Source organism: Mustela nigripes, chromosome 6, assembly GCF_022355385.1.
Source record: "Mustela nigripes isolate SB6536 chromosome 6, MUSNIG.SB6536, whole genome shotgun sequence".
NCBI classification, from domain to species: Eukaryota; Metazoa; Chordata; class Mammalia; order Carnivora; family Mustelidae; genus Mustela; species Mustela nigripes.
In genome coordinates this window covers 104680184-104692138 of record NC_081562.1, presented here as the reverse complement: position 1 = coordinate 104692138, position 11955 = coordinate 104680184, and the positions used below count along the sequence as shown (strand labels likewise).

The window sequence follows — 11955 nt, the reverse complement described above, 5'->3', positions numbered from 1 at the left end:
GGTTCCATATAAATTTTAGGATTGTTTGTTCCATTTCTTTGAAAAAAATTGGTGGTATTTTGATAGGGATTGCATTAAATGTGTAGATTGCTTTAGGTAGCGTAGACATTTCCAATCCATGAGCATGGAACTTTTTTCCATTTCTTTGTGTCCTCCTCAATTTTTTTCATGAGTACTGTATAGTTTTCTGAGTACAGATTCTTTGCCTCTTTGGTTAGGTTTATTCCTAGGTATCTTATGGTTTTGGGTGCTATTGTAAATGGGATTGACTCCTTAATTTCTCTTTCTTCTGTCTTGCTGTTGGTGTAAAGAAATGCAACTGATTTCTGTGCATTGATTTTATATCCTGATGCTTTACTGAATTCCTGTACAAGTTCTAGCAGATTTGGAGTGGAATTTTTGGATTTTCCACAAAAAGTATCACATCATCTGCAAAGAGTCATAGTTTGACTTCTTCTTTGCCAATTTGGATGCCTTTAATTTCTTTTTGTTGTCTGATTGCTGAGGCTAGGACTTCTATTACTATGTTGAATAGCAGTGGTGATAATGGACATCCCTCCTGTGTTCCTGACCTTAGCGGAAAAGCTCTCAGTTCTTCTCCATTTAGAATGATATTCTCTGTGGGTTTTTCATAAATGGTTTTTTTTTTTTTTTAAAGATTTTATTTATTTATTTGACAGAGAGAAATCACAAGTAGGCAGAGAGGCAGGCAGAGAGAGAGAGAGGAGGAAGCAGGCTCCCTGCTGAGCAGAGAGCCCGATGCGGGACTCGATCCCAGGACCCTGAGATCATGACCTGAGCCGAAGGCAGTGGCTTAACCACTGAGCCACCCAGGTGCCCTTAATAAATGGTTTTGATGATATTGAAGAATGTACCCTCTATCCCTACCTTGTGAAGAGCTTTGATCAAGAAAGGATGCTGTACTTTGTCAAATGCTTTTTCTGCATCTATTGGGAGTATCATATGGTTCCTGTTCTTTTTTTTATTAATATATTGTGTCACATTGATTGATTTGTGGATGTTGAACCAACCTTGCAGCCCTGGAATAAATCCTACTTGGTTGTGGTGAATAATCCATTTAATGTACTGTTGGATTCTATTGGCTAGTATTTTGGTGAGAATTTTTGCATCGGTGTTCATCAAGGATATTGGTCTGTAACTCTCTTTTTTGATGGGGTCTTTGTCTGGTTTTGGGGTCAAGTACGTTTTATTTTTGTCAAAGTGTTTATGAAGTTTATTGTAAGTAGGTTCATCATAAGGGAATTTGTGAATCATTCCAGTCAGTGATCCTAAGACTTCAGTCTTTTTGCTATCTTTCTCAGTGTCACAATTGCAGGAGACCTCTCCAGGCAAAAGCAAAATTGTGATAGCCCTCGATCTCAGATCCAGTTTTAACTCCATGTAATGTGCCATGTTGTCTTCCTCCATATATACCCAAACTATTGCTTTCTTCATAGCTTTCCTGTACCCTTCTCTATGAAGTCACTTTTGAGGAGAGAATGTCCACTATCTCATTTAATACTTTGATTGCACTTGATAACTTTTCTTCTTCTTCTTTTTTTTTTTTTTTAACTTGGTATAGGCACTCAGGCATGTATGTTTAATTCCTTTTTTTTTTTTTTTAACAGTAACATATAATGTATTATTTGTTCAAGGGTACAAGACTGTGATTCATCAGTCTTACACGACACCCATTGCTCACCACAGCACATACTCTCCCCAGTGTCCTTCACCCAGCCACCCTATCCGCCCCCCACTCCTTTCCCCACTTGTTAAGTTTTCTTCTCTGAACTCGTGTTTGAGGTCTTATAACTTTTCTTGTATTTTTTGTATTCTTTGATAATTATTCTCCCACTTATCTTTTCTCACTTTCTGAACTTTTATTAGTTAAATGTTAGACTGATAACTTGATTCTAGACTATTAGAGTATTTGATCCTAAGTTTGCTTACCTAGTTCTATTAGGTTAGAGTCCCTTCATTTTTTTTTTTTGAATTATTTTTATTAACATACATTGTATTATTTGCCCTAGGGGTACAGGTTTGTGAATCATTAGGTGTACACATTTCACAATGGATAGAGTTCCTTCTTTTCAGACTCCTGAGAGTAAATCTTTAGTCTTGTCCTGGGGTTAGAGAGCAATAGTTGCCTGGCTGTGCTGACTGGAGGAGGTCTAATTGCTTTTATACAGGTTTTCAACCAGTCCTGTTCTCTTTTTATTGCCGTCTCTGATTTTATTTTATTTTGTTTTTTTAGGATTTTATTTATTTGACAGAGAGATAGATAACCCAAACAGGGGGAGCAGCAGGCAGAGGGAGCGGGAGAAATAGGCTCCCTGCTGAGCAAGAATTCCCAACTTGGGGCTCTATCCCAGGACCCTGGGATCATGACCTGAGCTGAAGGCAGATGCTTAACTGACTGATCCACCCAGGCGCCCGCCATCTCTGATTTTATTTTTATTTTTTTATTTTTTAAGATTTTATTTATTTATTTGACAGAGAGAGATCACAAGTAGGCAGAGAGGCAGGCAGAGAGAGAGAGGAGGAAGCAGGCTCCCTGCTGAGCAGAGAGCCCGATGCGGGACTCGATCCCAGCACCCTGAGATCATGACCTGAGCCCGAAGGCAGCGGCTTAACCCACTGAGCCACCCAGGCGCCCCAACCATCTCTGATTTTAAAGGGACTGCTGCTTCCATTTCTTAGGTCTTTCCAGGCTCTGATTCTCCGTGGCTTTCTTCTGTTGAAGGTGCTTGTTGGTTTTTGTTCTTGCCTGCTAGATTATCACTTAATGTATCTGCTTTCTCTTGGTCCTGTGCCTTTTTGTACCTTAACTATCTTTTCAGCGGAGGCTTGAGAGGGAGGTTTTAAGTAGGAGACTACTACTTAATTCTGTTAAGATTGTCTCCTACTGGCCAGACTTAGTTTTACATTGGATGGAAATTTTCACCTTGATTAACATTACTTTTCGCTCAACTTTTGGTTGAAGGGCTTGTTTCCATTTTGTTCGGTTTACCTTTGCATGTCATGTGCCTTTTTATAGGACATGGCTTACAAGTGATATTTTTCTGGTGATAATGGTGTGATGTATTTCATGGTAAAATGTTAGGAGTAAATGGTTTTTATATTGTGAAATTATATGTGATAATTCTTGAATCTGTCAGCTAAAGAAAAATAAGTGTAAAATTTTGTGTGTTTTATGGTATCAGGTCCTGTTAGATTGTTAGAGTGTTATATACATGGAAACAAAGTCATAGTATTGCTTTCTTGGTGAGATAGTTTTATCTTATTTCTTAGCCATACTCTGACTGTGCTAGCTGTCATTTTCACAGCTGCATGCCAGTAAGCATCTTAACTGGGTGGTACAGCATGACTGGATCCATGCAGATATATCATTACTAATGTAAATTTAACTTAAGGTGCTTTGCATACAAACTAGAATAGTATGTAATGGTGATAAATGTATTGTATAATGAAGACTACTAAGAGGGCTTCTGTTTCTTTTGGACTCTTCCCCACTTGCTTCAACCACAGTGGTTTCCTTACTGTTCCTCAGACATTTGAGGTATACTTCTAAGATGGAGCCTGCGCTCTGACTGTTCGTGTATATCTGCTTGGGTAACTCTTTCACCTTGAAGAAGTCTTTGCTCAAATTTCACTTTTATAATGAACTTTTTTGTGACCATTTATACTTTGGTTAAACCCTCACTTGTGAGGTCTTTTAACTGCTTTTTAAAGTTTCTTCTATGGGGCTTATCACTTTAAAATTTACATACTATGTTTATTGGCTGGTTTTCCTGGTAGAATATAAGCACAATGAGGGCAGAGATCTTCATTTTATTCACAGGTGTATCCTAAGCACCCAGAATAGTACCTGACAGTATAGAAGCGCTGGAAAGATGTGAATTAAAGGCATCCTGATTCATGCACTTGCTTCCAGATAGCCCTCTAAAACACCCTCATTGTGTTTTCCTCTACACTACAAGATTGGAAAAATAAACTTTTTTCTCCTTATAATTTTCCCCTGGCAAGTCTTTTTTAACAGAGACGGCTTCTCTGAGGATGTGCTAAAAGAAGCTAAAGAATTAGAGATATGTTCAACTTTTGTGCACATGAACTTACATGTTCCCACCAAGCTTTGAGGGAAATTTTGCTTTGGTATAGGTTTGTTTTTGTGTATAAGAGCATTGTGGGAGTACAAAAGCTGAAAGCATTGTGGAGTACAAGAGCTGAAAAAATAAACATGAAGTGTTTATTTACAGCATGCACAGACCTCACGTGCCTATACACACAGACATAATAACACTGCTAACGTTGACACTGTGCTTATTTTGTCCTGGTGCTTTTCGTGTTTTATTTCATTTTTCTTTATAACTGCCTCATAATAAATTGTAAGTGCTATTATTAATATTTTAATAATAGGGCTCCAAAGTGCAAATTATGATGTAACTTACCCAAGGTCACACAGTTACTAAGTAGTGAGGTTTGAACTCTGGAAATCTGGCTCCACAGTCCATGTTCTTAGCCTTTTTATTCAAAATTATGGTAAAATATGCATAACAACAGTTAACCATTTTTTAAGTGTACAATTTAATGACTTTAAGTGCATTCAAAATGTTGTACAACCATCACTACTCTTCATTTCCAGAACTTTCCCTTTCCCTTCAGGCCTCTGGTAAAACCTCTTATTCTACTTCCTCTATTAAATTTGTTTATTCTGGGTATTTCATATAAGTAGTATCATATAATATTCATCTTTTTGTGTTTGAGCATAATGTTTTCAAGGATCCATGTTGTCACATGCATTAGTTTCATTTCTTTTTAAGGCTGAATAATATTCCTGTATATGTGTATATATCAGATTTTGCTTATTCATTTCTTGATGGACCTTTGGGTTTTTTCCACCATTGTTACCAGCATTTGAGTATTGTGAGTAATGCCTCTGTGAACATTAGTTTGCAAGTATCTGTTTAACTCTCTGTTTTTAGTTATTTTGGGTGGAATTGTTGAGTCAGGTAATTCTATGTTTAATTTTCCTTTTAACTTTTTTTTAAGTAAGCTTTACGCCCAGTGTGGCGCTTGAACTCACAACCCTGAAATCAAGTTGCATGCTCCACCAACTGAGCCAGCCAGGCACCCTTTTCTTAACTTTTTTGATGAAGAGAAATAGCAGTAGTGTACAAGTGTACACTCAAATATTTTTTTGAGTTCAGGTAACTATGTCACAGTCCTTTTTATTTTATCATCAGTCACCTGAACACTGCCTGTATTTTAGAGTGTGAGAGATGTACAGTATCAGTTTCTGAAAGATAGGGAACCTTTATGTATGTATGTTCTATATAGTGCCTGGTTTGATGTGAGCATTCAGCCAAATTGTTCAATTTATCTTAACTCTTCCTATGTTAATACATTCTGTACTATGTTTTCTAGTAAGTTTACCACTGTAATCTCATCTTTCCTTTGTAATCTTCCATGTAAAACTTCTTTTGAAAAATTATAGCCTTTTCCAAAATAGTCTCTGAATCCACTGTTTCCTTGACATTTCTGTTAAAATTCTCTAAGTTATTTGGTACATTTCCTAATTTTATTTCCTATGTTTATTTCATGCTATATAACTTACATTTATGTTTATTTTTGTTGTTTTAATTCTTACTTTATATTTTGAGTTCCTTATGGATATGGAGTACATAAAACTGTTTAATTCATTGAAAATAGGCACATTAAATAATAGAGTTTAAAACTTCTGAAAGTTGTTCTTTATTTCATGCTTTAAATGTTGACAAATTTCAATGTCAGGTGTATGTGGAAAGGAAATTAGAAATCTAATTTCTTAAGCTCAGAACAAGTTTTCTGTTTAGCAGGCAAGATACAGAGTCAGAATGCATTAATCTGCCTTCTTTTTCTAAATGATTTTTACTTTCTTTTCAGATCGTTGCCACCAAAGGAGGTTTTGAAATGGTTACAAAAGAGAAGAAATGGTCTAAAGTGGGTAGTCGCTTGGGATATCTGCCAGGAAAAGGAACTGGGTCTCTTTTGAAGTCACATTATGAAAGAATTCTCTACCCATATGAACTTTTCCAATCTGGTGTCAGCCTTATGGTGAGATGCATCATTTTTTGTTTTCAGGAGTGGATAAATCCAGTCCTCCAAATGAATGTTAGACTGTGTTTTCTGTAACAAGGTAGCAGTTTGCTAAGCATAGAAAGTTAAAAAGGTTTCTCTGGGTACCAAAATTTGGGGTAGCAAGGTGTGGTTTAAAAATTGCAGCTACTTTTGATGGTTTACAAGATAAAGGTCAATGGGAATGAAGGTTGTTTTCTTATTTATTTGAAATAAATTCTCTTGACTTAAGCTTTTTGAAGAAATCCTCCTCTTGATTTCATGTATTTTTTAAATAGCTTTATTGATGTTATAATTTGCATACTGTAGAATTCAGTCATTGTAGATACACAGTCAGTAAGCTTTAATAAATTATACATTTATGCAGTAATCACCACAGCTCAGTTTTAGAATATTTCCATCAGCCCAGAAAGTTCCTTTGTGTTTGGTTGTAGTTGGTTCCTGTTCATAACCCCAAACCCAGATAAACACCTGATTTTCTTTCTGGCTCTGTAGTTTTTTGCCTTTGTAGAAATTTCACATAGATGGGATCATACAGTATAATTTTGTGTCTGGCTTCTTTCACTTAGCCTAATGTTTTCAAGGTTCACCTATGTTTTAGCCTGTATTAATACTTCATTCCTTTTTATGGCTGAATAATAGTCCATTGTATGGATATACCATATTTGTTTATCCATTTACCAGTTGGTGGACAGTTGGATTGTTTCCAGTTTATGGCTATTATGAATAAATGCTATGAATATTCATGTATAAGTCTTTGTGTGGACATATGTTTTCATTTCTCTTGGGTAGATACCTAGGAGTGGAATTGCTGGGTTATATGGTAAGTTTATGTTTAACTTTTTAAGAAACTGCCAAACTGTTTTCCAAAGTGGCTGAACCATTTTACATTCCCACCAGTAATGTAGAGGCTTCCAGTTTCTTCACGTCTTTGCCAACACTTGGTATTGTCAGTTTTTTTGCTTATAGCCATTCTAGTGGGTGTGTAGTGGTATCTCATTGTGGTTTTAATTTTCATTTCCCTAATGACCAGTGGTGTGCATCTTTTCATGTGCATATTAGCCATTTGTATATTTTCTTGATGAAGTGTCTGTTCTGATCTTTTTTTTATTGGATTGTTGTGTCATCTTACACTTGTTTTAAGAGTTTGCTATGTAGTCTGGATACAAGTCTTTTATTAGGTATATGATTTTACAAATATTCTCTGCTAGTCTGTGGCTTATCTTTTCATTTTTATAATGGTGTCTGTTTGAAGAGTAGTTTATTAATAATTTCCTTTACCCCCCTTCTATGAATTGTGCTTCTGTTGTCATATTTAAGAAATCTTTTCCTAACTCAAGTCCCCAAAGATACTCTTTTTTGTTTTCATCTAGTAGTTTTATAGTTTTAGCTTTTATATTTAGGTCTAGATCCATTTTGGGTTTTTTTGTTTGTTCGTTTTGTTGTAGGTGTAAAGTATGAGGTAAAAGTGTAAGTTCATTTGTGGGGGGAGGGGAAATGTATATGTATATCAATATTCAGTTGTACCAGTATCATGTGTTTAAAAGACTACTACCCTTTTCCTATTGATTTACATTGGCACCTTTGTTGAAAATCAGTTGATTATTAATGTGGGTTTATTTCTGGTCTCTGTTTTGTTCTTTGGTCATATATTTACCCTAACACCAGTACTATACTGTCTTGAGTATTGTAGCTGTATTTTAAGTTTTAATATCCAGTAGTGTTAGTCTTCCAACTTGGTTCTTCTTTCTTCAGAATTTTCAAAGAACATGCATTTCCACATAAATTTTAGAAATTGACTTCTCAATTTCTGCAACAAAAGCCTGCTAGGATTTTGATAGGGATTGTCTTGAATCTGTAGATGGATTTGCTGGGTAGAATTGTCATCTGGTTTCATGTAGTTTTGGGATTTATTGGAAATTTATTATTTCTCTCCTGATTCTCCAATCTTACTTCTTATCAGTGAACCTGCTTTCTTTCTGTGCTCTGATTCTTTAGGGTATACAGATGCCTAATTTAGATCTTAAGGAAAAAGTAGAGCCTGAGGTTCTTGGCACTGATGTCCAAACTTCCCCAGAGCCAGGCACAAGAATGAACATTCTGCCGAAGAGAACAAGGCGTGTCAAGTCTCAGGTATCAACCTCCATGGATCATTTTTAATAGGAGTTTTAAATGCATTGACTGCAGAACAATTATGTGGTTATTGGAGGCATTCACATACTGTTGTTCTTTAGAATGTGAAGACACCTGTCTTTCATTTAACTTTAAGATGAACAAGGAGGAAATTGTAAAATTCAGTCTGATTTGATTTAGGAAGCTTTTTGTTAAGTTTGAACAGTTTTGATGAGGAGGACAAATCAGAGGGTAACTCTGGGTACTGTAGGGCCAGTGTTATAGACATGCTGATGAACTGTAGTTTATTTTATTTTCATGGTTAGCAGAAATGAGAGGAGTAGGAATGGGTGGTTTTATTTTTCGCTCATTCCTTTAAAAGCTAGAGTATAAATTTTAGTGTTTGAACCATTCCAATGTTAACTTCTATAGTGTTCTTGTAGCCAAAAATAATTTCATCAGAAGAAAAATACCCTAATTTCTTCTTGTCTGGACCTGCCCTATCTTCCTTTCCCCATTCTCATTTGTGGTCTTCAAAGTGTGCTTTTAAAGTTGTTGTAAAGATAGGTCTGTAGGTTGGGACAGGAAGATGCTGCTTTCCTTGCTCTGAATTGCTCCTTAAATCTCCTCCATGGTAATTTTAGCTTCTTAGGTACTTTGATAACAGAAAGGTAGGTGTCTTGGATGGAGAATGTGAATTTAATGGAAATTCACTGGAAAGTGAATTATAAATTTATGTTCCTTTATTAGTAAGTTACCAGTATGTAATATAAATTGTTTGGTAATTTATAATTAAATAAGTATTTTATTGCATTATAATAATATAATTTATATTTAGCATAATGAGAATTCTTAGTTATAAACCATTATAAATTAGTAAACTCTGGTTTGGTCATTAAGTGATTTTTGTTACTGTGGCTGATCTCAAAAGTTCTAACCATCATTGGGTATATAGTGATGATTCTGTTTCAAGACCTGAAACACTTGAAGACTAGTAGTCTCTGACTTGGTGACTCACTAAGAGTTGCCCCAGGTGGCCCTGCTCCTCTCATCAGTTGACTACTTGTGATGAAAGTTCTTTTGATGTTCCTTCTGAAACCATAAAAAAGCTTGGCTGCTCATTGCCTGTATATAAGAAAAAGACAATATAGAATGTTTTTACTCGTTGGAATAATTGTTAATGTAGTCAGATTTGTTGATATGAGGTAGAAACTAGAACCATTGTAAGCTTTTCTTTGTTTTTTTGTTTTTTCTTTACTGTAGGCTTTTCAGTGAAGAATTTGTTCAATTCACAGTTTGTCCTTAATTTCTATATTCCTTAGTCTGCCTCATTCCTACTCTTCAATTTCAAAAAGAAGAGAAAGGCTTTCTGGTAGAACTCCTTTGACTTCTTGCCCCATACACAGAACTGATGGTATTCCTTCTGAATTTCTGCCAGTTTCTGTGGGCAAAGGGTACCTTTGTCTCTAAGGATAATCCTCCCACATCTGTCCTTTCTGGCTTCTTTAGGGATTTTAATACGCCACTTGTGAGATCTTTCTCTCTTACCTCCTTTGTCTGCTGAATCTCCTCCTACCCCCAATGTAAACATGTTTAAAGTCTCTGTCGTCTTAAACAAAAACTCCTTTCCTTGATAATGCCTTACTCCTTGCCTCTTTTCATGAAGTTTCTTGAAAAGCAGTCAGTGTTGTCTCATTTTCCTCAGGATCGGTTTAGCTTTTGTACTCTGTAATCTGACACTGAGCTAAATTATTTTGTTGAAACTGCACCACCCAAGTTACCACTGAGTTAATAATTGTCAAAAGCTGAGGGCTTTTTATTTCTTCTTCATCTTTGAGGATATATACATTTAATAGGGTAGTTGACTCCCCTTTTTGAAATTCAGTTAACTTGATTTTTCTTTGGCTTCCGTGATGCCTCTCTCCTGGTTATCCTCTTCACTCTGACCTCTCCTTAGTTATCTTTGTTCTCTCCCTCCTCAGTCATCTTTGTTCTCTCTTCCTATTGCCCTTTACATGGTGGTTTTAAGTCTTTTCCTATCTTTGCTCTCCTTAGCTATCTTATCTACTCTATGATTTCAGTTACTACCTGTACACTCGAGACTCCTAAATATGTTGTAACGCTCATGTTTCTTTTGTGTTTACCAAAGATGTGTGTGTGCATATTGGTGGCCATTGGTGGCCACAGCAGGAATGCTGAATTCAGTACATCTCATACATGACCATCTTCTCTAAATCTGTTTTTTCTTTATTATTTTCTAGCCTGGTATCCATGACAAGCACAGCCATCCAATAGTCTTTTTAGACAAGAAACAGAAGTTACAGAAGTTATCTTATTCCACTTTCTTATCTCTATCACATCACTTGTTTTACTCTTGTTTTTATTCTTTTTTTTTTTTTTTTAAAGAATAGATAAATAATATTTATTTTGGAGAAAGAGGGGGAGAGAGAGAGAGAGAATGAAAGTGCATGCAAGTGGGGGGAGGGGCAGAGGGAGAGGGAATCTCAAGTAGACCTGTTGAGCACAGAGCCTGAGGCAGGGCTCTGTCTCACAACCCTGAGATCATGTCCTGAGACAAAGTCAAGAGTTGGACACTTAACCAGATCCACCCAGGTACCCCTGCAGTGATTGTTTTTTTCATCTTTGACCTCACTAGTGAGCTTTTTGAAACCTGGAGTCACAGTTTGTCTGTATGAAGGGTTATTAGACCCTTAACACATTTATACATTAGTACGAAGCCCATGATGCCAGTATGTCTCATTATTTTTTTTTTTTTTAAGATTTTTTTTTGTTTATTTGACAGACAGAGATCACAAGTAGGCAGAGAGGCAGGTAGAGAGAGGGGAAAGCAGGCTTCCTGCTGAGCAGAGAGCCCGACGTGGGACTCGATCCCAGGACCCCAAGATGATGACCTGAGCTGAAGGCAGAGGCTTAACCCACTGAGCCACTCAGGCGCCCCACTTTGTTTCATTATTGGTGACCTTAAGTTTGAGCCAGATTTCCATCATACTTAACTTTTTTTGTAATAAAAGTAATCAGAGTACACTGTAAGACAGTGTGAATAACTTGACTTCCAGTTATGTTTTACCCAGTGTTCTCACATTCATTGATGATCCTTACCTGAATTAGTTATATTGGTGGTTGCAAGCTGGGTGATTTTCTAGCTCTGTCATTTTCTATATTTGTTAACATTTTTCTTTAAAGGAGAACTCTTCTCCCACACTTTCTTGAGTTACTTCTTTCATACACTAAAACGTTTATATCTTAAGTGTACAGTTTTGTGAATTTCAGTAAATGTCTGTACCTGTGGAACCATGACTGACTCCTCCACTATAGTCACTACAGATAATGTTTTTTTAAAAAATATAATGTCTTATTATTTATTACCATCTCCTACTCCTTTTTGATAATACTGTTGTTCCAAATTTGCTCTCTAAATGGGAACCCCATCAAGCTGCTTCATGATACTCTTTTGACTTGTCTCTATCCTTATTTGAGCACTTGTTTAGCACAAAAAGGCTCATTGTTTTCTTGCCTTGCTTTAGATTTGGAATCAGTCATTTCTCCGTGGAATTCTGGTTCATTTTAGTGTGAAATAATATTCATTAACCAAGATCTGAGCACAAGGTGTGCTTGTTCCTACTGGGATGCCATTGCTTTTGTAGGTCCTTTTAGTGGTTAGAGCTGGGAAATAAAATTTAAAAACATTATGAGTTTATATTTTCAGAA

The 11955-nt window shown here is 36.2% G+C and overlaps 1 protein-coding gene across 2 annotated transcripts in view; it reads left to right on the top strand.

Annotated features, from left to right (window-relative positions):
- Window positions 1-11955, top strand: part of KDM5A (lysine demethylase 5A) — a 99215-nt gene that overhangs the window by 10314 nt on the left and 76946 nt on the right. For both annotated transcript variants that reach the window (XM_059403850.1, XM_059403849.1), the window contains exons 4-5: window positions 5923-6093; window positions 8113-8247. In XM_059403850.1, the coding sequence (XP_059259833.1) occupies window positions 5923-6093; window positions 8113-8247 (306 nt within the window). The remainder of the gene's footprint in view (window positions 1-5922; window positions 6094-8112; window positions 8248-11955) is intronic.